Source organism: Sander lucioperca, chromosome 4 (genome assembly GCF_008315115.2).
Source record: "Sander lucioperca isolate FBNREF2018 chromosome 4, SLUC_FBN_1.2, whole genome shotgun sequence".
Classification (NCBI taxonomy): Eukaryota; Metazoa; Chordata; class Actinopteri; order Perciformes; family Percidae; genus Sander; species Sander lucioperca.
This window is the reverse complement of record NC_050176.1, coordinates 20,966,987-20,993,995: the sequence shown is the minus strand read 5'-3', so window position 1 is coordinate 20,993,995 and position 27,009 is coordinate 20,966,987. Positions and strand designations below refer to the sequence as shown.

The window sequence follows — 27,009 nt, the reverse complement described above, 5'->3', positions numbered from 1 at the left end:
TTTTAGCACAAATCAATGCTTTACATGCATTACATGAAACAGGTTAACAGGCTTTTCTTCTTTTAAAAGAGGGGGGCACACTACGTCACGTTTTGTCTAACTGTATTCACAGCTGGCTAAGTGAGCAGTAGCCATGCCTTTTACCAGAGGCGTGTTCATAACAAGTGCTTTATATCGTCACTGTTGGGGCTTCGATCCTGTTTTAACTATCAGATCAGTGCATTGTCTTCGCTGGGTCCAACTCAACGCACACAACTACCCTTTTAGACACTTCAAATGCTGAGCATTGTCAAAGTGTTGGGACGCATTTCATGCATGATGGCCCCCGGGAATATTGTTGTCCCAGAGGGTCTCTTCTAAAGCTCTTCCCATTGGCCGTTCATATCTGCCAATCAAGCCAAGGGAGCTACAAAGCTTAAGGTGGATAACCAATCACCACAGAGGGGAAAATTAGGATTGTATGCAACAGGTAGTATTCTAATTCTAATTAGATTGTGATTCATTCATAACTTAGTAAGAGTTTGAGCTTAATTGTGTTGAAATCCTCCAAACATATACATATATTCAATTGGTCCGACCCCAAAATCAGCCAAAGAAAAGTGGTGCATGCCATTTTTAAGAAAATAATCAAAGAAAAAAATAAAAATGTACAATACATTTCAAAAGGAGTGAATCATCATCATTTCATCTGAGCAGAGAGGTACAATTCTCATGTTAAAAATCTCAGACTGGGTGAGCACCAGGCAGTGTTAGGAGCGAAGAGCAACATTTACCACAGAGCACAAAAACATATCGACCAAAAAGCTTTTGTCATCTCCTTCAATCTTTTCCTGATGTGAAATCCCAGAGGAGCATTGTTTTCCTTTCCACCTGTCTCCTCTGAGGGATATGCTTTCCCCGCCTTGTACAACGTGATGATAGTTTTTCTATCTCTATAGTGGCAAGGGGAGGGAAAACAACGAGACAACACTACACAAAACTCAACTTGTTCAATCTGTTGACCATTTTTTTCTTCCTTTTTTCGTCTTTTTTTGTCTTTAATCGCGGAGGTCATTGAGAGGAGAACAAAAGGAGTAGTTTGGGTCCAAGCTGCAGCTTTCCGAAAGTCCTCACACACTAAAGCTTTTTTCTTCCATCTCTGCCCTCCTGATCGCTCCCTGCTCTGTATCCCACAGAGCAGAGCTACACTACGTGCATAACCTCAAACAGCTTTCTTTCTGTCGTGTTTTTGCTTACTTTTAAAAAGTGCTATTTTAGAAGTTTAGCGCCATAAATTCAATCCCCTAAACTCATTAGCATTAGTGAGAGGCGCGTCTTGTCCTCCTGTCTGTCTACTATAGGTCCAACAGGAGATAACCATATTTGAAACCCACATCATCTGTCTCAGTTACCCTGAGTTTAAAAAAAAAAAAAAAAAAAGGAGGAGAAAAGAAATCATCCAGAATCAAGGATTGGCTTTTACATCATCAGTTATAATAATTTATAATATATTAAATCTGCTTTTCCCTCGCTTCTATCAACTACCCCTCCCCACTGCATATTGCCCGCCCACCATCCCAAAATGAACCCTCTATAAATGCACATTGTCGTTGTAAACTGTCGATCAAACTGTCTTTGAGGTTTGAGGGTGAAGAATATCTTTTAAAACTTGTCAGCTAAGCCGCTTCTGCTTAGTTTGATTAGAAAAAAAAACAAAAAAACATCAGCAATGTGTTGTTGTTAGCTAAAGACTAGCTAAAACGCATTAGCTTAGGCTAGCTAAAGCCTTGTGTAGGAGCTAGATAATCAAGTGGATAGCAGCAGAGTTTCACATCCTGATCCTAAAAGGCCTTCATCCAATAAAGATCTCCATGTAAGGGATGAGCTCACTTCGGCAAGCGTTTGCAGGGCAACCTGAAGGTGGCTCCAGCATTCCAGGATCAGCAGTGAGACACTGATGGAGGTCCATGAGGTAGCATTCGCCTTAAAAACAGCTGATCCATAATCAGATTCCCCCTCAACTTGTCTCTTGGCAAAAAAAAGAGGGTTTTAGAGCTTCCCGGGATCTGATGATGGATCAGCGTACGCAGACGATGTGCACCTCTGACCCGTTACAAGGTTGCGACTGGGCTTCAGAGACAGACCATAATAAGTGCATGATGCATGGGCAACAATGCCGAGGTAACCAGGTCTGTAAGCGCCAGACCCAAAAGTGTAGTGCAAAAGAAAGCAAAACAAATCAAATGAAAAGAAAGGAGGATAATAAGTTGATTATAGAAGTCAGTAGTGTCCACGAAACTCACAAACATGCATCCCTGAATGACTTTTGTGTGTCTTTTCTCATTCAAAAAGGACGGGTTAATGTTGCTTTCGTCCACACAGAGATTAGCAGAATATCTTAAGGAGGAAAGAAAAGTGTTGCAGTTAAAGCGTCATGGCTACCTGGCAATAAGAGAATGGGTTTTGATTCAGAACCCTGGTGAGGAACATCAATGGTATGATTAAACCTTACAGTTGGCTTCAAATGTAATAGACAGTTCACTTACCAATTTTCAGCTAGTACTCCATGAGAGAGGGGAGCAGTAAATAGACTTAGAGTTAATTTTCAACCTTCCCCTCATTTTTTTCTCCAAATTGGAATGGTCCAAAGCCCAAACTGCATTTATAAGCAGCAATGGATCAGTGTGTCAAGTCCAGAAAAGAGGGGGATCGGGTTTTGGGGTTTAGGATTATCAGCATGCGTGTGGAAATTTCATTAACTGTCATTTAACTGTCTTTAGCTGCATTTGCTAAGCCCCTGGATATAAAAGCTAAACAAATCCTTTTACAGCGTCGCTAAAACGACGCTAGTTTAAAACCATCCGATTAGTTTATCTCCAGTGTGTTTTAAGAATCCTCCTCATATTATCCCTGCGTTTGTGCTCACCCAGATACTGCTAAGTAAATTGGCACAAATAAAGCCCCATCCATTTTCAAACTACTTAAGTCATTGACTGAGGTTTACATGTGTAAGTCGTTTAGTCGATTGGTTTGAAATTGTCATCAATCTCTTCTTTTACATTGTCCTTGAGCTCAACAGCAGCCAGCGGCGGGCCGTTGTCTCGTGGGGTTGTGGTTGGCATGTTCTCCGACTCCGCGAGAGGAAAATCCTGGCCTCCTGCTTCCATCTTCATCATCAGCTTGAGCTTCTTCTTTGGGGGGTTCTTCAGGGTTCCCATGCGCTCCTTGACTTTGTACTCCAGGGTGCTGTGCGGGATCCCGTACATGTTCTGAGCCTTGGACACACTCATCTTCCCGCTCATCACTACGGTAATGGCCTCCTCCAGGATCTCTGTGTTGTACTGGCGATAACGGCCCCTCTTCTTCCTCGGCTGCTTGGAGTTTGGGTCCCCTTCCACGTCGGAGGTGGAGTACGCTGGCCCGGAACTGGAGTGGTCCAAGTCCGAGCTCCAGTAGTCAGCCGCCCCATCCAGCAGGCTTCCAAGGCTTCCTCCCCGGCGGTTCTGCTTGGGCAGGATGGCCCTCAGCTTCCGACTCAGGTTGTTCTCCCCATGGCCACCACCCCCAACCCCCATGGCACCATAGCCGTACAGATCAGAGGCATGGGAGTCCCAGGAGAGATCCATGCCCCGAACTTGAGGGATCTTTAGGTCGACAGGAGGTGAGTGGCCCTGGTCCCTCTTGCCTTCATTGTGGTGGTGTTGGGCCTTGGACACCTGATTGTGGTGGTGATGGTGACTTTTAAAGGAGAAGGCTCCGTGGTGGTTGTGGTGATTCTCCAGGAATGTAGGCAGGTCTTTGAGGTCACTGAGGGCCCCGCTCAGAGCTCCACTGGCCTGCTTTAGCTTCATCAGGCCTTCGAGGTGGGCCTTGCTTCCCCAGAAAGAGGAAGAGCCCTTTTGGCTGAGCAATGAGTAGGTCTGCGCATGATTGAGCAAGCCGGCTGATTCTAGATTAGCCAATGAAAGAGCAGCAGGCTGGCTCAGGAGGCGGTGCTTCTGGCTGAGGAGCTCCTCCTTGATACGCAGCGATTGGGCTAATGGAGGCTTGAAGGAGTTGGAGTTGACGTAGTTCTCCCTCAGTCCGTCCTGCAAGCTTCTCTGCAGCAAGCCGTCGTCATCCACCTCTGGCAGGGTATGTTCCACTTTTATAGATCGTCTGGATGGAGAAAAAAGAAGAAGAGGACTAATCTTTATTGGATAATACTAATTAATTTTTTACTTTTTCAGACCCTTAAATATAACAATCCAAAAAGACAACATCACTTCTGGATTTAACCGTTCACATCTGAACACACCAAAACATACGCAACCTTTTACAAGGGGTTGTAAGTAGACATTGCTTCGTTTTGAAGGCTCACAAGCAAAAAGATGCTGACCCGTCCCGTGTCTTGTTTTTGAGGATTATTTACATTTTAAATTGTGAGTTCTTGAATTGTCCCATGTTGGATAAACAAACATTCTTGCCAAGTACTACTCTGCGAGCATCTTACATTTCAATGATTCACATTTCTGAAAATCCTCTCTGCTTCTGAAACAACTGCTTACATGCAAAGTGCCTCCACTTGAACTGCTGCAGCCAATGTTCCTACTGCTAAGTAACTATAGCAACAAAATTGCAAAATTGCTCCCTTAGGTTCACAATAACAGAAAATAGCTTGTCAAGTCAGCGGATGGCACAGGGGAGAAGAAACTTGAGAGAAAGATCTCTCTGTTGGAAACAGTCTGGTGAGCTACTGTGCGATGTGGGGAGTCTTCAGCAGGAGCTTTAAGACAGATTAGCACAGTGGGCGGTCTCGGGCTCGTTGAAGACAATACAGGGTTAACGAGAGGCTTTGGAGTCTGCACTCTTAACAGAATGTTCTGTTACAGAGAGCATACAGTCATCAGGGAGGCTGTGCCCGACAGTAATGGTGGATCTGAGGATTCAATGTGGGCATACATTTGTAAAAGTAAAAAGAGTAAAGAAATACACATAACAGAGGGGGATCCCTATTGAGACGGATTGAAAGATTGTTTCAGCATCTGCGTGTATGTTCTGTGTTCCCTAAACAGCAGTGTGTGTGTTTTGAAGCTCAAATAGTTTTTAAAGAAAGGTAGTTTTATCCTGCAGCTAATATTTAATTTTGTTAAATGTGTATATTTCAAAACATTTCATTTTCAAACCACGAGTAGATGTAATAAGTCCATGTTTTTCATATGTGGGGTAAATACTCTGAAACCAGAACTCATAATTTTCAGATTGCAACTCCTAATTATCTCTTGACCCACCCACTTAATTACAGTAATAGTTTAGATAAAAAAATTCCCAATAAAACATCTAAGTAATAAAATAATGTACAAACTTTTTCTGAGGTTTTCACACAAATGTGATCAGATCACTTTTTTTGATGAAAGCAGGTCGAGGAGCTGTATAAATACTGTGACAGTATAAAAACGCAACTCATTGAATTCTCTGTCAGTCCACAGACAAATGCACAAAGCCCATATTCAGAAAATGTGCCTTTAAACGAGCCGTCAGGGCTTTCGTAACATTGTGATGGCACAACTATACAATATACATGTAGAAGGTGTCGCACCATTGCTGTTACAGTCATTCCCCGCCTGCAATGACGGTGCACAGACTCCGAGAGTGCAGATGCAGATCACTCGGAAATGCTGACCAATCAGATCAGACTGGGCTTTTTCAGGAGGTGGACTTAAAGAGACAGGCGCTACAACGGAGTGTTTCAGACAGAGGTTGAATACAGATATATTCAAAGATTGTGTTTTTTTTTTAACATTAAAGCATGTAATGTTCTAGTAGAAACACAAAATACAAGTATGAACCTGAAAATGAGCATAATATGGGACCTTTAAATTAAAAGCCAGTAACCTGTAATGCACACAGTGTGTGGTGTGTGCTTTAGGGATTGTCTGAGTTTCAAAGCCTGTAATTCCACCTCCACAATACCTCCTCCTGTAGTTAATATTACATGAACTGATCATTACAGAATCCTGGTGAGGCTCTGGGCCTTAGTGGCTCAAGGACCCTCAGGCAGGAGTCCTTTCCTAAGGGGTTTAAGGTGCCGTTTCTAATTTTACTTTTGGTCCAAGTACCATTTCGAGGTTTATTCGCTGGGCCCTCGCTTGTAGAGTGTGTCAGCAGGCTTCAAAATCTGTCTGCAAATGGATTACATTAAATGGAGACTTCATTCTCCTGGGAAACTGTCAATTCCTGGGAACATCAAATCATTAATGGTGACCTCACCTTGCTCGACTTGGTGAAAACAGGTATGACAATCATTAAAATATAAAACATTTTAAGAAATCTCACTTTTCTTTCAATCTTACTAGAACTCCTTAACCGACACAGTATATTGAACAATTGATCTGTTCAGAATGATCCTTTACTGCAATTTTTTTTACAACTTAGTTTCATACTCAATTCTATCAGTCGTAACACTGCACTTACTTACTAATTGCTGGGATCTGGAAAAATGGGCACAAGGTCCAAGGTAGCAACAAACAGGGGCTAAACTTGTTTACAAACCGCCGCGTATCTAAATATATACTGTACATATTGTATGAAATGTCGGTAATAATCCCTCATTGGACAGGAAAATTGGGTACTCACAATACCTCAATTACAGAAGGTAATAGAATTTAGACCCAGAGTGTAATAGACCAGAAATATCCTTTCAAGCCCCTGGTTAAATGCCAGGTGGCTGCTGTTGCTGCTCCATGGATAACTTCCTTTCTGTTTGTTTTAATCCGAAATTAGTGTGGTAAACACCGGCATTGTTTGGTAGCTTTGTATCTAGGCAACACTTGCTTTCACCAGGAAGTGGCCTTTTGGGATTCTAGTCAACTGTAATGTCAATGCAACACTTCTCCAATCTCAGTTCAGAAAGCAATTAAAGGTGTATTTACTGCTGGATCAGAGAGCCCACATGGTGGGCGCAGGTTTTCTATGCCCACATTAGGGCTGAACGATTAATTGCATTTGCGATAATATCGCGATATGTTAAAACGCGATTTCCTAATCGCAAAGGCTGCGATTTGGTCACATGACTCGCGAGAGCAAATCAGTCTGCACTCCGCAGAGAAAGCATCAACTAGCATGCTAACGCTACACTGTACCTTGAGCTGATTTCTGTCATTCAAACAACTCTGAGTTGTAGTTTAAAACTTTTACAGCCATTTTAATAAAATGAAGGGTTTTATTCGGGCTTGAGTCTATACGTGCAGTTAATGGATACAGGAACGCAGAACTGAAGGCTCGGTTGGCAACTAGCTCTGATTAGCTGTTAGCTCAGGTTAGCTCCGTTATAAAGATATGGAGTGGAGGAGCTGCCACTGAGAGGGGTAACAACCAGACTCTGATAAATGACGTTCGGGGAGCTTTCACAGCAGCGTGGCCGCGGTGTTTCAACGGTTTTATTAGTACAGTTAATCCCACGGCAAGAACACCAGCAACTAGCTAACGTAACGATAGCCTCTCTGAGCAAGTGCACACGGCAGCACGCAACTTCACGAGGGGGAGGGGCTGGAGGCAGCTCCTCTCTGTGCACTGTAAAAAATTACACTGTTGTGTGTGTGTGTGTGTGTGTGTGTATATACTATATTTTTACTTTTTTAACTGTCTAGTGTGTAATTGTGTGTTGTTCATACTATAAAATGATTTATTGTTTGTCTTTGTTGAATAATACAGAAGACAAAGCTTAAAAAAAAAAATCGAATCGCAATCGCAATATTTGGGGAAAAAAATTGCAATTAGATTATTTTCAAAAATCGTTCAGCCCTAGCCCACATCTTCCACTACTGCAGCTTCGCCGCAACCCGGCGTTGGGGCCGCTCTCTGTTTCGAACCTCTACTGAGCCATCGCATTGCTGGAAATGGCAGCCATGATTAGCGTTGATTGTTTATTTCCTCTCAATACAAGAAGCGAGTATGATGGCTACTGATTCAAACATGACTTCAGGGCAGAGTACATATTCATCAATAAATGGTCGTGCTGCAATGCTAAGGATTGTCAATAAATGTACTGACATGGAGACAAAAAAGAGAAAAGCAGCCAAAAGAGAAAGAGAGACCAAGCAAGGGCAAGGCCCTTTAAAGACCTGCAGAGGTTTACTTTAACAAAGTTGATCATTAAAGTTAACACTTCCAACTACCAACAGATTGTTTCTAGCCTTTCTGCGACCTCTGAAACGTTATCTACCTAACACCACATATTACTAAAGTGATAGAAAGACGCACAACGGAATATTAACAACCTACAGCACAATGGGGAGACAAAGCAAAAAAGAAAAAAAACCCAGTTCAACAGAGCTGCTAGCATTCTTTTATAGGTTTGATATCCTAACGCAGTAAAATCTTATAATATATAGAATACAGTATTTGACTATTGGGCTAAATTATATCACTGACTGAATGCTTTATAAACCCATTCAAAGTTTATAAACACCTACGCGTTCAAAAGGTTTTACAGTTGTTGACAACTTCATTGTCATAAAAAATCCACAGAAAAGAAGATGAGATGCGTGGCTGATAAACACGGATATCTGCAACAGCTTTTGTCTCTTTTCAGGTTGGAGAAACATATTGCATTCTTCAGTATGGCATGAGCAGAGGTAAACAGAATGCTTACAAATGTAGTGTATCGTCCTTCTGTTGGAGGTTAAACTCACGCCCTACGGATCTGCTTTAAGCTTCCTTTATGAAAATGTTCAAGGATCTTACTAGTGCTTGTGCATGCTCTGTGGTTGTTGTGAATGATGCATTTGTGTGCTATGAGAATGTCACACTTTGATTTGAATATCTTGTTTGATGGAGGAAGCAACAAAATTGACATCCTGTTTCATTTTAGTTTACTTCGGGGTTTTTTTTTCTCCACATCTTTGGACGACATAATTTTACAACCTAAGTAGCAAATGTTGAAGCTCCCCACTGGCACTTGAGAACACTGCACACACAGCTACACAGAAACAGAGAATCTTGCATCCACGATCACGAGTACTGGTTCTCAGAGTCACAGTCATCATTCACAAGTGGCATTACATATAGTGATGCCGACAGCTACATACTGTACATGTTCAATTGTAGCTGCAGTATCAAAGTCATGATAGTCAAGTCACAAAAAAATCTGATGGCCTAAAACATAAACTGTAAACAGCTCTCCACCTTAACCAATAGTTAACACTAGTTTACAACATGACAGGCTACTTGACAGTCACAAACGATGGGATGTCCTAAATCTGAGCCATAGCTCATACCTGAAAATCTGTACTGCAGCTACAAAGTGGAGCCTAGTAGTAAGCACCTTGATTTTTCCCCTAGAAAAATAATAAACACACTCTCTTTTCGTTGTCTTTTAATTAACAAAAAGATGCAGTGTACTCGTAGCTTGTTGCATACTAAGAGCAAAGGTAAAGCAGACTAGGGCTGTTCCCTCTTAAGGTTGTTACAGACCAACCAGACGGCCGACCAAAAAAATGCCTCGGAACACACAAAAGCGACGAGACGTAATACGTCTGCATAACAGCAGGCGGCGCTAATCTGTATTGTTGCCCAAAAAATGAAAACCGGCAGCTGATTGGACGAACGCGTCACGTGGGTCTGGCTGCTGCTTCCGGACTTTGGATTTTTCAACCGGCCATTAATGGTGACTCATTCAGAATACGATCTCATATTTTACTAAAATAGTTCACCGAAACGTGTTTCTGAAAACATTTTTAAGCGAGAAATAGGCCATGCAGTTGCTGAATCTGTCTTCATTTCAGGTCAGTTTAAAAGATTTTCGTCAGATTTTGAGAGGCTTAGTCACGGTCATCCCACTTGCCATTTCCGGGTGAGTCCCGACTGCCCTGTCTCCGACCGAGCATGTCAGGTCGGCCAAAATGAAGGCCGACAGCTCCTCCAACGGACGACGGCACGGAACACACCAAACAGACTCGAGTCACTGACCTCACCACACTGTCCAACTGGCCGATTATTCGGCTAATTGGTCATTTTGGTCTTAGTCGACTAAGATTTCTTTAGTCAATTAGTCATGTTTTATGCTTTTCGCATGCTGTATGACTTATTTTTAAGAAACTTATAAGCACATCTCTGGTTAACGATTCTTTGCTCAGAAACAGAACTGCCGTTAAATTAACTAATCCAATTTAGAATTTCTTCAGTCGAGGACAGCACTAAAGCAGACACCTCAGAATATTTCACAACCATTATTGAGGGTTTCAGGAACCCCAGGTAGGGAACCGTCTTTGGTTAAGTCTGATGGGTTGCCACATTTATTGGACAACTTGACAAATATGACCGAGTTAAATAACGACAGCTGATAAAGTCTGCCTGTGATGGCTGTCATATACTTTCAAAATCAATCTTTCTCAGCTTGACTGCGGTTTGGCATCTTGATCCCGATCTTGAGAGTGTAACATCCTCCCCTCAGGCCAAATCTCCTCACACCATTTGGTGTTAGACTGCCAAGTGCTCTCTGGGAGGAGCGGTTCAGAAACACAACAGCCGTGACTGCTTAAACCTCTCCAGTGTTGTTTTAGGCACATGACTGCGCCGCTACGTGAACAGAAGCCAGTTTGACTAATCCTGTTATCTTACCCTTTGACCCTGGGCTCAGGGGAGAAGCCGACGAAGGTTTTGAGGTTGCCTGCGCTGTGGTTCTTCTTGGTGGAGAGGTCCAGGACGCCATCTGAGGATACACAAACACAGGAAAACAGATTTAACACAACTGAGGTCAAATCCTTTTCGAAGCATTACCTGCTTTAAAGAGTCAGAGTACAACAAGTCAAGTCACATACCTAAATACTACTGATCATGAATGTGTTGTAAACTGAAGGTTCGTCATTTTGTATGCTTATTAAGCAGTATGTAGTACACTGCATTTCAGAGGAAGGCCCATTTTTTAGAAATTCATTTGTCTCATTTGGTGTTTCGGCCCTATAGCAGAGAGAGAAACTATCAAATCCATATGTTTCTGTAAAAATTAGGAGGTTATTGAGTTTATGAAGTTTAAAAGTTGTAACCGAACTTTAATAACATTTCCTGCTGCTGTCCGATGCAAAACAACCCAAAATGGACACTTATAAAACATTTCATACTGTACAGCGGAAAATTTAAGGACATGAAAAACCAATTTACAGTTAATACATTTATTTTCAATCCCCAGTTTTTATGTGCATTTTCATTGCAACAAAATGCGACTATGGCTACGTTCTGACTGCAGGCAAAAGTGGCCCAAATCCGATGATTCCGATGACCAGGTCAGACTTCTTCAGAAGTAGTGTGAACACTCAAATCTAGCCCAGATCTGATTTTTCCAAATCAGATTCAGGCCACTTCCATATGTGGTCCTGAATCAGACCCAGATCAGATTTTTTTCAATGCGGCCGCAGTGTGAACAACCAAGGTGGATTTGATGCGACTTTTACCTCAATAACCCTCACTGCGCCCTCTCTCTCTGCGGGGAAGGGCGGGGCCCCCTGTCGGCAACCCACCCGACCCGTCTTGAAACACGGACCAAGGAGTTTAACATACGCGCGAGTCAGAGGGTCACCCCGTGGCACAAAGAAAGTGACGGCCGGCGCGCGCCGGCTGAGGTGGGATCCCGGTCCCTCAGGGTCGGGTGCACCACCGGCCCGTCTCGCCCGCACCGTCGGGGAGGTGGAGCATGAGCGCGTGCGATGGCGAAGCCAGAGGAAACTCTGGTGGAGGCCCGTAGCGGTCCTGACGTGCAAATCGGTCGTTTGGTCACACAGACCTCTGTAGTGAATTTGCAGCCATAACCCTGCAAAAGGCCGAAATAGCCAATTTGTCTCTCTTTCTCTTCATTCTTCTCCTCCTCAGCACCTGCTCATTAATGTTACGGCTGCCATTACACAAACATTTTGAAATAAAAGCGAAAATGCTTACTTCCTCCATAACCTCCCTAACTACAGCAACAGCGTGCTGCGTCTGATGACATTGTTATTGGTCATTGTTATTGCGAATGCGGGTCAGTTTAAAACCGCAAACAGTTCACACTGGAATCTGATATAGGCCACATTTTAAAAGGTAATGTGAACAGCCTAACAAAAAAATCGGATCTGAGCAAAAAAAATCAGAATTAGGCATTAAGACTTGCGGTGTGAACATAGCCTAAGTGCAATGGAAAAAGGCTCCAACAGTTTTTCTCGATGCATTCAACTCCTAATATTCACATAACAGTAGTGGATGAAATTATTTTGCATTTTAAATGAAAATGCGATGGAAACTTGACTATTACTACTTCAGTATTAAATGATTCAGAAGCTTATGTTATGTCAACAAAGTCACATCAAGGAAATCTGTTAAATAACCTTCACAAAAATATCCTTCGAAAAACACTGCTCTTTCTTGCTTTTAAACATTTGTCTTGTCAAGCTTTTGCTAGGAAATGTATTCCATAAATGAAAATTATGACTTTATAAATGAGCTTTCTGTCCTTCATTTTGTCAGAGGTAAAAATGAATTACAGGTTGCGGATCAATAGTGTATTATGTCTGTTATTTCTGATGACATTTATAATGCCTTCTTATACAACTATAATAATGATCTGGATCACAATCAAGATTTAAATAACCTGAGCAGTTCACTATTGCCAACTATTCTACATGTTAATTTTGTGTATTACTGTAATTATTAGCTAAGAGAGTAGATGTTCAGATTATTTACCTTTAAAACAACACTCTTCATAATGAAGGCGAACACAATGAACCAGAGGGAAAAGGAAACAAGAGAAGCCTATTTCAGATAATCATGTGTGTTTATGCGAGTTATATATGAGGCAGTCGATCTGTTTGTAATGTTTATTAATATAATCTATCGGCATCAAATACATGTTAACAGCTTCTGTTAAGCAACTGCCAGTTTATACGCGTGTCTGCATATGAAAATGACTGAATTAATGAAGTCGAGTTTTTTCCTTTTTCTGTAGTTAGATGGCAAAAAAGCTTGAGATATGTTGTGTATATTCTGTATGCTACAGAACAGGTGGACTCTCTGTGGCACTTTAGCAAGGAAGTCTGGGAAATATGGCAACATGCTGTGTGTGAAATCTCAGTTTATTTGTGAATATGTTTGTCAGGCAAATCAGGTCACCACAAACACACGCAGAAAAGATATATTATCATGTGTGGGGAATTTAAAGTCGGGTGAAAATTAGTTTGAACTGATGAGTTTGTTTTTATAAAAATCTGGTTATTTTTCAGTGAAAATTTGTAAAAACAGAAAAGGATGAACCTTATTAATATTAGAGTTTTTGTAAATCATTCATCTTTTACCAGGAACCTCACTGTTTTTGTTTTTCCAGACTTTTTCCTTTTATGACTAGAGAGCTTTCACATTTTTTGGGGCATGCAGTAACCCTGCAAGATGGAATATGAATAAGATATTATTAGTATCTGATGGTTTTGCCAAACAAATCTCAAAATGATTGTTTTTTTTTGAAAGCCTGAAATTGAAGAAAACAAAAACATTACAGTATACACACAGAAATGTAAATGTATAATGACAAATTCATCCCAGTCATTGACCTCAGTGTTTTTCTTGTGTAATCCCTAAAGTGCTGACGACCTTCTGACCCCTCTAACACAAACAACCCTATATGAGCACAGAACTCGCTAATCTTCAGAGGATTTTTGTTGTTTAATCGGACAAAAAAGAAAACATTAAAATGAAAAACAGAATCCCTGTACAGAGGAGACAAAAATACTGTAGATTAATTTCATCATGTAAATGGTAGTATATATACATTATACACACGTGGCCCACAGTTGTGAAATTGCAACATCTATTTGAAACTGTCTTGTAGTACCTATTCCTGCCTGAATGTGGGTTAACACTAAATATCCCAACAGCCCAGACTCTAAACTGTATCATAGCAACATTTTTGGAACTAGGATCCAAGGACCATGTGTGTACAAAATATTTTGGCTCTGACATGAATCTTAATCAAAATATACTAGTCACAATATGCCCAGGGATAACAACCATGATAAATTACACTAATGAGGTCCTTCTCTGAGCTAATGAACACGTAAATTAGCATCTCCATCTAGCATGCTTGTTCTCATAGAACACATTAAGAACTCTCTATGTTTCAGTATTAAAGAGTTAAAGGAAAAAAACTGTATCCTCATCAACATGCAGATTTACGCAGCCAAGTAGCTTCATATATCATAAACTGCAACTTCACACTTTAGTAATGTTTTGTTGTGAAATTATTTTGTTTGCTAGAATTGTGTCACCAAAATCCTCCATCATACTACAGGACCTTATGTACTGAAGTATATAACATCATTTTTAAATAGACTGTGAAAGTACTGCAACCGATGTGACAGGAAAACATGGTACTTGCAGGGGTCATGAGATATGATAAACGTGCACATATCCCCATATCCTTTTAAATGCACTTCTTCTGTCACTATCAAAATATGTCTACATTCGATTAAAGGTCCCATATTGTAAAAACTTTTTTGATAATCGAAGCAGGTCGAGGTGCTATATAAATACTGTGAAAGTATCAAAATGCTCATTCACCAAAAAATGCACACAGCTGTGTTCAGAAACGTGCCTTTAAACAAGCCTTAACGGACTTCTGTACGTTTGTGATGTCATAACTATAATATATATAGGTACAAAGTTCAGCTACAGTGCAGGTACAGTCGTTCCCCACCTGTCATGACTTTAAGAGCGCATATGCGGAAGAAACGCTGACCAATGAGAACAGACTGGGGTTTTCTGTGAGGGGGGTTTAAAGATAAAAAACATGTTCTAGTAGAAGCCCAAAATACAAGTATAAACCTGAAAATGAGCATAATATGGGACTTTTGATTATTAAATGTTTTGTCATAATTTTATTTCCATAATTTATAAATTGGTTGAGTAGGCAGTCAGACAGTAAACTGCAGAATATCTGCTTTTGTCTCGAACCAACTGAGAAACATGTCTGGCTCTTAAATAAGCAGCTAAGTGCTTCGCTTTGTTCACCTGCTAGTGTTTAACTGTGTCTGTCTGCTGTTTGCTGCTGGGCAGGTAGTAAGTGGGTCTATCAGAGCCTGTTTGCTGAAATAGCTGCCTGCAGCTGCTGCTGGATACAGAGTCGATGAGTGCTGGGACTGAACCGTAAAATAAACGGGCCTCAACACCAAATCTATGAGATACAGTAAAAGAGACTAAAACAACATTTGAACGTACATACATACCATCCACAAAAACAAGTTCCTCCCAGAGGCTATTTTGCAGGGGAGCCGTTGTCCCGTATGGCGCTCAGCGCCACCCAAGACAATTATGATTGGTTTAAAGAAATGCCAATAAACCAGGGCACCCATTTTCTCCCATTCCGGAATGCTGTGTGGACTTGCCAGACCCTCCTCCACAGCGCTGTGGAGGAAGGTCTGGCAATGCGAGACAACATTTTTCCTAAAATGACATCTACTGTGTAATTCAAACAAGTGCGTGCCTGTGCTTACAGGATACAGCTTTGAGAATAATCGGAATTTGTCCAAACGGTGTGTCTGTGTCTGTGTCTGTGTGTGTGTGTGTGTGTGTGTGTGTGTGTGTGTGTGTGTGTGTGTGTGTGTGTGTGTGAGAGAGAGAGAGAAAGATACGATGTGCGAGCATGAGGTGGATGTACGTGCCCAAATCTTTTTTTCTTGCAAAAATTAAGGAGGCTTACTGTAAGCAGATTCCAAAAAGCTGGTATTAAAGTGGGTGACCAGTCACACTGTGGTTGAGAGTTAAAACAGCGAGCTGTGGCTTTAACTCCGCAGCATGCTCGGTCATCGAGAGGCCAACCCCCTGCTGGTTTAGTTTGATTAAAAGTACATTGAACCCTGAGCTACATGTCAAAGCTCAGTATAGTGCTGCAAAGTCTCAATTCAAACGATGATGGCTTTTCAGTGATCTGTGCATGAGCCAAATGTGTTTAATGTGAGTCTCAATGTGTAGAAAGTGTGTCTGTGAGTGCAGTCATCATGTCTGTTTACAATGCCAAGGTGATGGAACATTTTGTGAAAAGTAGTTTTATCGTATGATGTCTGACTAACTACAAACGCTTTCTGTCAAAAAGAGAAATATGAACATGAATCAAGAACACAAAAATGCAGAATAATAATAGTACAAAAAAATAAATCCAGAAAAATAACCTTTCAGACACAATCTGGACCTGAACCAGATGATTAATACTATGATAAAACTTGGATTGAAGACTAACTTTCTGCAAACTTCAAAAAAATGTGTCAATTTAAAAAAAGTAAAAACCTGAAAACAATGGGAGTTCCTTGTGTATACAATTTCTCTCTTTTTCAAAAGCCATTTATCTTTTATTTTTAAAACACCCAATAACAACCAGTAGCCACATCGGAATTTCGATGGACTACCACCACATTACTGCAAAATGTACAGATAGATTAATTACTGATGATAAAATGCTCCTGATTACCGTGTGTGTGTATATATATGTGTGTGTATGTGTATGTATATGTGTGCATGTTTATTAACCGCAATGTGGGGACTATATATACCCAGTGACATTGTGGGGACTGCCCTATTTGGGAACAAAAAGCTGGTGCCATGAGGTTATTGATTCTTTTTTTGTTGGTTTAGATTATTTTAGGTTAGGGGAGGCCTCCAACAAATTAATGAAAATCAACACAATGTCCTCTTAATTGACAAACACGAGTATGTGTGTGTGGTTGCTCTCACCCTGCTGACTGGGCTCTGGGTCCGCCTCGTTCTTTTTGACGGAGAGGTCCAGCGGGCCGTCCTGGTCGGCCATGAGAAGCTTGCTGAGGACGGGATTCTGTGCAGAGGCAGGAGCCGTACCTCCTCCACCGTTACTGGCTCCTGTACCGTTGCTGCTCTGGGTGCAGGCGGGTGCTGAGGCAGCAGCAGCGGCGGCAGCGGCCGAGGTGGGGCTGAGGCCAGGTCCCGGGGTCGGGGATGGGGAGGAGGAGACAGACGATTGAGGGGAGCTCGGCAGGGGCAGGGGCCCATGCGGGGAGCACGGGGCCACGACCAGAGACGCCGCTCTCGACAGGCTTTGGTCCTTCATGGTGCCGTTGGGCAGGGGCAAGTCGTCCTGAGTAGTTTTTGAGGTATATTCGGCAGCGAACTGGCGGATCATTCGCTGCATGATCTCACGAGCCACTAGAGGAATGTGAGGTTCTGAGAAACTTGGGAGGTCTAGAGAGAAACGAAACAGAGGAACAAACATGTCAGCATCCCGTCCTCCAGGAATTCTTTCAGTTATTACCATGTTTATTTATCCGATTTCATCCTGAAAATGTAATCCTGATGCTATGGTAAAATAATCCAAAAAAAATCGCTTGGAAAAGCGCTTAATCCTGCCTATTGACCACGATAAAAGCACAAGGATATCAGTGTGTACAGCAGATTATTTTGCCTGCCATTCCTCAGCTGGAGCTTTCATACCTTCTCCCTAAATTTACCCGGGATTCTCTCTTGTATTCAACTTTACATTAAGCACTTAGTAACAACTTAAAATTGTATATCAGATCAATTTATGCATGACGGTTCAGCCATGATTTGTTCTTGAATTATTGTGTTTACCAGAATAGAGCTGAAGAACACTTAATTAATCATCAATAATCAAGTCGATTGACAAAACATTTATCACCAACAACTTTCATACATTACAGTTAGTAAAGAGAATATGATGATATTAAACTTTGGACAAGCTGTTAAAGAACAACAACAAAACGTCCTTAGTATCGCACTGTACTTATACAGAATAGTATAATTTGATTATCCTCTTGCATTCCTGATGTATCATTAATCAAAGCATTTTGCCTGTTCCATTTGTAAAACACATCTATCCATTACAGTAAAATACACAGTATAAATAAAATAAGAATTTCAAAGTGCAACAAGTACCAGGAGACCCCTAGTCTACACGCTATACCCAAACTTCCCATTATTCCCTGCTACAAAACAAACCCACATCAAAACACTGTTCATTGATCTCATCGGTTAATACACATTGAGAAAAACAGCGACGATGATGACACTCATTTGTTATTAATGCATTAATCTGGCATTGTCCCAGATCAGTCAACTGCACTTATCTCTTTATAACCAGCAGCTTTATTATTTAGATACTTCCATGCGTGGCATTGAGTCAAACCCTAAATCCTCCAAACAATACATTAGCCCAAAAATCTAATCCTGAAGATATGCTGAAATAACTCAAAAATCACATACATTCTGCACTTTATATATAGCACTTAATCTTCCCTATTGAGCCTGGTTAAGGCACGATAATATATGTGTACAGCAGGTACCTGCATGCCTTACACTTCTGCTTTCCCAGCATGATTCCGGTTTCTTTTTTTTAAACTCTGCACCGTTTCTTCAGTTATTTCAAATTAATAATAAAATATTGTTATTATATGTTTTTCTCAACTCATTTGCACCAGTTACATAGCTTGATTGCCATTTTATCACAGTATGTGCTCCAACTTAAGGAGCCATAAAGTAAGTGAAAAATACTGTAAAACCACTGATTATCTATCCTACTTATGCATTTGAACTTTTTATTCTTGAGGGCCAAGAACAGCCTGAGACTCTGCAAAGAGTGGGCTCAAGGCTGAAGACTCTTCTTAATAAAGAGTTTACAGTAGGCTGACCGCTTCAAATCTTTTTTAATTTACAATTTTTTTTACCTTGTTGGCTTGTCTTCTATTTCTTCCACTAGTTCATCCTAAACAGTTTTTCCTGTATTAAACCATTGTTTTGAAAAGTGATAATCGCTATCATCAAAATAGGCGATCTTGGATGTTAAAATACCAGTATGTGTGTTCTGATTATTATATTAAGCACTATAAAAACATACAATGTTATCAAAACAACATTAGCTCCTTTAAAATCGATAATTTTGTAAAACATGACACTTACAAGTATATATTTTATTAGTATTTAGGCACATGTCACAATTGTACTAAAAGAAACAATCTATTGTACTTTTTGGGGGATGAAACCTGTGTTATGTCAACTTACTATTCAATCATTTGCAAGGAGGTAGGAAAACTATGAACTGTTGAATTATTCCAGTATTTGGCATATATAAGCTTTCATTGCAGTTGTGTTTTAGCTCTGATGTCTTTTTTATCACAAAACTGTCTTTAGATCAACCACAGGATACTGTACAGCTGTGCCACAGACCTGTATGTAGGTGTTGTTGCCATGTATTGCTTAATCCCTTGTTCACAATGTGTAATCCCTGCCACTAAAATGAACCTTGTTGACATGGCAATAAAAGAGATTGAACTAAATTCAAGCAATTAACAGATTCCCTAAGTTCTTATAGTATGTAAATACACGGTGGTGCCTTTTGCCCACTCTGTGACAATTAAACAAGCTTTAAATGCTAAAAAAACAGGAAGCAGGTTTGCTGGAAATGTGCCCTTCATTTAGACAGGTGCAGGTTTCATGCTGCCACCTTGGGAAATCTCCTGGGGAAACCCCAGCGTGCACTGAGTATGTATGCTGTGCCTGCTAGGAAATGGCCGTTGTGTAACACTACGGGTCTTTGGAAAGGTACACAGGACGTCTCGCCCCATTACAACAAAGCAGAAGTGATTCCACCCTGAGAGAGGAAGCTTCCTGAGAAAAAGACAAAAAACTATTATGCCAGATTTTTTAAAGGAGTTTTGTGTTACTTTCTGTCAGCATGAGAAAAGAGCATGTAGGCAAACTGTTCACTGGAATTGCAAATGCTTACAAGTTGGGCTTACAAGTTGTAGATGCCTATTTACCTTACCTCTTATGAAGTTAGTTAAACAGTTAAATAAGTGAAAAACAACTTGCACCAGACAAACATGGCAGTATTGCATTTCAGCAAAAAATCTGTCCGGTTTAACTACATCTTTGATCACTTTTTTACGTTTTAATACAGCTGATTACACGGTATAGTTATAGTTCTATGTCTTTAGGTTTAGGTTGTCAGACAACAGCACAATTACAATATGTGTGTCTCATCCTGCTTATGCCTGTGTGACTGTTTATTGGTATTTATATGGCACCTCCACATGCAGCTTTGCCTGTGTGAGTGAAGCCAGATTGATTAGGGCCGGGCATTGATTGGTCAGACATCTGCTTCCTCCCTCCCTCCTGCCCGGAAAAAAACACAATACAAGCTTCCGTCCACCAGGCTCAGCGCTCCTCTGTCACAAAATAGCTGCCTGCCACAGGACAGAACATGATACACTCCCAGTTTTGAGGGGATTAATATGGCAACTCAGCAAATATTCTAACTTTGAAAGGGTGCTGCACCAAAGCTGACAATGCATGTCATCCATCACTTTTGAAAGTGAAACCAGGACTCTAATTTCTTTTAGTTAATACATTCACTGAGCAGTTTGGTCAACTCAGAAATCTCTGGTCTATGTTGTTTTATGGTAACTATTACTTGTAAGTCTTTGCATCTATTACATCAGTAAATCATCAGCAGATTATAAATAACAGAAACATCCCCCTGTATAATTCAATACATTTCAATAGCAACACAAACTGCATACTCCAAAATTATCATTAAGTTAAATCAAACACTAAAACACTCATAAAACAAAATAAAACAATCATAACAATGTCAAAGTTTATGGAAATGTCTCCTAAATGGCCTAAAGGGAAATCAGCCCCAACAAGGCTCAAGGTTGCTGTAAGTTTGCATCAACCAAGGTACAGTTTCATATTTGGCTCTCAACATTAAGGTAGTAATCCTCATGTGACTAATTATAGTTTGTCCTACAGGGAACTCATTTTTGATCCCTAGTCAACTGATTAGGGCTCAGCCTGACTATGCTTAGCACTTTGGTTACCAGTCTTTAATATAGTTTTAGCTGTGTTCATGTATTTGTGTAATGTCTGGTATTGTGGTGTTTCTCCTTAGGATGAGAGCACAGTCAGCCAATGTGGCAAAACTCGCTATCATTTCCTCTATTTTGAAAGTGTCCACTCTTCCAAATTCAGCACTAGTTTCTCGTCCTCAGCTCTCTACCATGTAAAATAACCTTTTACAGAATTTCCCAAATGGCCTCTCACAGTAACGATGGCAGTGTTTAGTACAGTTCGGAAAAGTGGGTCGGCCTCTCTGGCCCAGATCTTAACCGATTTAGGGTCTACCTGGAGGGCAGAAATGTCTTTGTTCCAATTGTAAAACTTTGAAAAAGTAACATGTGGTGTCCCTCAGGGATCGATCCCTGGTCCCCTTTTTATCCGAACTGCAGATGACACACAACTTCACACATCATTCTCCAACAGAGACTTGTGTCCTCCCTAGTGTACTAGTGTGTATAAGTGTACTCAACATGTGCATGCTACATAGTTGAATAGTTGAGAGTTGCACTCACACCACTATGATTTTATGAAGCAAAAGGATGACAATAACATTTGTCATGAACGCTGTTTTATTTTGTTAAACATGGATAGGAAATTAAACTATGTTTATTTATCTTTGGAGGCAATGGCCAATTGTATTGCAATCTAAAGCAATAAAAAGCAGAATTTCTGCTGTGGTCAGTTCCATACTTTTTCCTTTACTTAACAAAACAATATACTAAAAATATTCTTAAAAAAAGATCTGTAAATGGATGGGCCTCAACTCCAGTCGGGATGGAAAATAATTAAATTCAAGAAATGTCTGAAATATATAATACACTCTGGTATTATATTGCCTTTTAGCAATCTCTTTTTTTATTCCCCTATATTAACTGATTTCCCCCAGGAATTAACCAAATTTTCTCACTTAACTTGTCTGAAATACACCTCTGGAAATTCTAAGATGATGAAATGACTGATGAGGAGTGTGTGTGTGTGTGTGTGTGTGTGTGTGTGTGTGTGTGTGTGTGTCACCTTTTCTATGGAACACAGCATTGAGGAAGTCTTGGGCCTGTCTCTCCAGCCGGCTGATCCGAGACTGCTCCGACAGCACCTGGCTGCCTCCACCCTTCTCTACGCTGTGCCCGTCCTACACAGACAAACACACAGAGACAAACAAGTGAGTAAAGGCCAGTTCTGTTAAAAAATACACCCTTAAGAAATGATCTAAATGGCATGCACATCATAGAAAACAAATAGATTTGCACACCAAAAAGCTCCGGCTCCTTCTCAGATTCTGTGGGACATGCGCCACCAGTATTTGTTTCTTATTGTGATTGTTTAACCACGTCCAGCTGTAGATATTCTGTCCAGTTGTAGATGTTTTGCTCAGCTCTGTGAGCCAACAGAAGATGTGTTTTAGCTGCAGCTACATGCAGGCCTCTCCATCCTTTGACTTAAAATTGTTCTGCTCCAACTATAGGTGCACATAGTGATACTTTATTTTTATTTTTTACAGACACTACCGGGAGAAGTGGTGGCAAAACAGCTGACTTTACCACTAAAGTGTTACTGTTGGATGCGAGCCTTTTCAAGCTGACAGCCAATCAAACGGCTTCCTCAGGATATTTAAGCCTGGCGAGACTGCTCCACCAATGACAGATTATTATGAAAGAAACAGAAGCCAAGAGAAAATATGAATTCAGCTTCTCTGATTTTGAAGGGATTAACACCACTCTTGTGTGTTGCCATTGTCTTTACAACATTAAACAGGAAATTTAGGTGTGTAGGCCTATGTGTCTGTTAGCTACAAACTGAGATGAAAGTGCATTTTAAAAAGCTTCCACTATTCCATCCTCTCTTTATTTTACCCCCTTAACTGTCTCTCCCTATCTGCTGGCAGTTTGTATGGCTTCAGATCAATGAATCAATGATTCCCGCCCACTGAAGCTCCTCTGGCATTTCACAAACAACAGAGGGAAATAACAGTGAGGCAGAGAGAGCTTTCAAGCGCCGACAGATGAATAAAAGATTGTATTGAGTGAGAAGTGGAATACAATTAAGGCAGCAGCAAATTCTCTCATTAGTTGCCTTATTATGACTAGCACACAATGAGTTGTTAACATATTTATTGACCAGTCAGACAATACAGCCGAAAAAAATCTGCCAGGATTTGTTTGATTGATTTTGCTCTGTTGATTGATTTTGATTGGTTTTTTTTTCTTCCGTTTAAGTCTCATCTGTAATTATTGCACGCAGGATCTTGGTTGTGCTTATATACATTTTATAAACATACCGCGTTCTGTAGCAACAATAATGTGTTGTGCTTTATTAGCATTAGCAGAGAGACAGAAAAAAGGGACAAAGAGACGGAGACAGAGAAAGAGACAGATGGGGGTTGATGGAGGGGGTTGGTGATGAAGCAAGGATGTTTTTAGGAGACAGATGGCTGACCTCCGAGGCCGGACTGGGGTCAAGTTGAAAAACAAGCAACGGCCGAGGGAAGGACGCCCCCTCCTAACTTCCTTCCCTCCCTCATTCACTTCTTCAATCACATCCCAAAAATAAGGATGAAGATGGAAAACAAGGACAAGAAGTCCTTAAAAAGTACTTTAAGTAATGGAAAGTTTGAACATTTAGATTTCCAACTGAGCAAACTACCTCTGCTGATCCAGAAGCTCCAGAACAAGCGAGTATGCGGACCTTGAGTTGGGATTGTTTTGCCAACAACCAATGAGAAGAAATTCCAGTTTAAAAGCATCAGATAACTGTTGCACACGTTTTAAGCACATTTCTGCAAAGTAAAACTGAATCAGTGTATGTTTCACTCAACTACCTTTTATTGAAAATGATTTGACTATTTAATAGGATCAAAAAGTTCATTAACGGAGGACGAGTGACTCAGTCTTTTATTGCTGCTTGCCGCCTAACATTTGAGTTCTCTCTCATTTTATTAATTAATTTGTCTCTTTATTTACATTCACCTTGTGGCATTTATAACACCCACTAGCGATGTGACGAGCAACACAGGCATCTGGGATCAAACAGGAAACATTGCAGTAACCCCCCCCACACACACACACACTTTGTGTACAGAAGGAGACGCAGAAGCAGGTACCACATTGGCCATATATCTGCATATGTGTGTGTAGTAGTCGGTCCGATACACTCATTAATATTCTGCTCTGATCACCTTTTAGCCGATGAGAAACTCTAAAAGGAGGCACCAGCCTCTCTGTGGGAGTCTCACTAATTTACACCCATGTCACCATCCTCCTCCTCCTTCCACACACACACACACACACACACACACACACACACACACCTCCAAATCATTATGTCGAGCTATCAAAAGATAAATTGGGGTCAAGACCACGATGGTTGAACAACACAAATAACAAGTATGCTGGCGGAGGAGGAGAGACAAAGATATGGAGCTTTCTAACAGAAAACTCACAAATGGCGGCAGACAAAAATAAAAAAATATATATAATTGTCTGCACAGTTTATAAAAATAAACTAAAATAAACTTTTGTTCATTAGTTTCTGTAAAACTTACATTTTGTTTAAAGTGCTCATATTATGCTGATTTTCAGGTTCATAATTGTATTTAGAGGTTAATTCAGAATAGGTTTATGTTTAATTTTCAAAAAACACCATATTTTTTGTTGTACTGCACATTGCTGCAGCTCCTCTTTTCACATTGTGTGTTGAGACATCTCACTTCTGTTCCATCTTTGTTGGGAGTCGCACATGCTGCAGTAGCTAGGTAAGGACTACTAGCCAGTCAGAAGCAGAGTATGTGGGCATGCCCTGATAGTACCTAGGTAAGGACTACTAGCCAGTCAGAAGCAGAGTATGAGGGCGTGCCCCGACAGTTAAGGACTACTAGCCAGTCAGAAGCAGAGTATGAGGGCGTGCCCTGACAGTACCTAGGTAAGGACTACTAGTCAGTCAGAAGCAGAGTATGAGGGCGTGCCCTGACAGTACCTAGGTAAGGACTACTAGCCAGTCAGAAGCAGAGTATGAGGGCGTGCCATGCTAGCAGCTAGGCGAGCATTATAACGTGTGTTCCAAAGTGACCACGTTTGTCTCTGAAGTAAAGGCTGGACTACAATAGAGCTGTTTGGAGCAGTTTGTGAACAGTGTTTTCTGTTGGAGATGGTAAGTCCCTTTGGGGTGGACTTTGGGCTTTTCCAGTTTTTAAACCTATAACGTGCACAAAAAGATATATAACACAATAAAAGAAAGGGAAAAAACTAAAAAGCATAATATGAACACTTTAAAGGATATTTTGACATTTTGAGAAATATGCTTATTTGCTTTCGTACTGACAGTAAGACTAGAAACTACAGCTGGGAGTCGATCATCTTAGCTTAGCATAAAGCCTCGAAGCATGCAGGGGGAACTACTAATCTAGGTCCATCCAAAGGTAAAATAAAAGAATAAAAAAATCGCACACCAGCACCTTCTAAGTAGGGTCACAAAATCAACAAGTCCTCCAAACCATACGACAATATAGATCGTTCATTCCTACCCTTTAATACAACCCACAGGAAATACGACCCACACGTCTTTAACGTTGTTTGTAGTTTGGTTATGTTTAGGCACAAAAACTACGTAGTTAGGTTTGGAAAAATATTGTGGTCTGGGTTAAAATCATCTGTCACGTTACTTAACTTACGGTTACGCACATGTAGTCTCCCTTTGCCAGACCCTCCTCCAAAGCGCACTGAAGGAGGGTCTGGCTAGTCCACATAGCATTCGGGGATTTGAGGAAAACGTGCTCTGATTGATTGGCATTTCTTTAAACTAATCAGAATTGTCACTGGCAGCGCTAAGCTCCGTACAGAGCCGCTGCAAAAGAGTTGTGCAGGAGAAAACTCAGATTGGACAGATAGAGCTAGCTGTCTGGATTTATCCTGCAGCGATCTGAGGAGCAGTTAACCATAGTCTTCATAAATCCACCGGAGTTTAAAATTCCAACACAAAGAAAGCGGAAGGAAACGGAAAATACATGCATCTGGCGGAATTTCCTGCGGCACTGTAGCAATCCCGTGAAACGTCAAGGATACATACTACGCACGTGAGACAGAATGTGATGCAGTTCAGTTTGTCGCTTAAAGTTAAAAAACTTGTCGTATACTTTTATTTTCAAACAGGACACGAACCCTGGTCTCCTGGGTGAAGACCAATCCCCGTATACACAAAATCTGCCACTCTTATACTTTGTCACCTAGTGTCGCATTGCCAGACCTTCCTCCACAGCGCCGCGGAGGAGGGTCTGGCTAGTCCACACAGCATTCCGGGATGGGAGAAAAATGTGCTCTGGTTTATTGCCATTTCTTTAAACCAATCACAATCATGGGCGGCGCTAAGCTACGTACGGAGCAACGATGCCTCTGCAAAATAGCCTCGGGAAGGAACTTGTTTTGGTAGAACGTGTACGTTCAAAAGTTGTTTTAGTCGTGCAACAGAAAACTCAGATTGGACAGATAGTCTAACTAGCTGTCTGGATTTACCCTGCAGAGATCAGAGGAGCAGCTAACCATAGTCCTCAGAAATCCACCGGAGTTTAAAATGCCAACACAAAGGAAGCCCAAGGTAACAGACATCCGGCCTAAATGATGGACATCAGGCGGAATTTCCAGCGGTACCGGAGCAATCCCAGAAGTGGAACGTCGTGTAGGCTATATAGACTATTTGTCACCTTACTTCCTACTATGCGTCCGTAATAAATACAGGAGACCACTAGAGGGCGCTGCCACTAAACGTTAACATGAGTCGTAATTTCTGCTTGAATAAACGACTTATAGGAGCATTTTTCGGGGGAGGACAGTCTCTACAATACAGAGGTTTTCATTGTGTTTTACTGCTAATACCTAACATGCATTTGTATGTGCTGAAGAAAACCCCTGTAAACATGAGGAGAATATGCAAACTTCACACACAGAAGAGCATGGGTCAACCCTGGTCGGTTTGAAGCCAGAACTATAATGCTGCGAGGCAAAAGCGGTAACACCCACCAGTTTCTTCGATTATGGTTTTAAGTATTGTCTGACAGGGAGACAAAATGTTGTGATGTCTCCTACCTTGACTTTCTCGCGTCTTAAGCAGCAGAAGAGACAGTTTTCATCGAAGGACCAGTCGAACACTTCCTCGGGCTCGCAGTCTGGA

The 27,009-nt window shown here is 41.1% G+C and overlaps 1 protein-coding gene across 1 annotated transcript; it reads right to left on the bottom strand.

Annotated features, from left to right (window-relative positions):
* lcor (ligand dependent nuclear receptor corepressor) lies at positions 1-27,009 on the bottom strand. Its single transcript, XM_031299933.2, has 5 exons — positions 26,925-27,009; positions 21,868-21,982; positions 16,702-17,181; positions 10,579-10,669; positions 1-4,137 (listed from the first exon to the last, which is right to left on the bottom strand). Exons 3-5 carry the CDS (start codon positions 17,129-17,131, stop codon positions 2,997-2,999), a joined length of 1,662 nt encoding a protein of 553 aa, XP_031155793.2. The 5' UTR covers positions 17,132-17,181; positions 21,868-21,982; positions 26,925-27,009; the 3' UTR covers positions 1-2,996.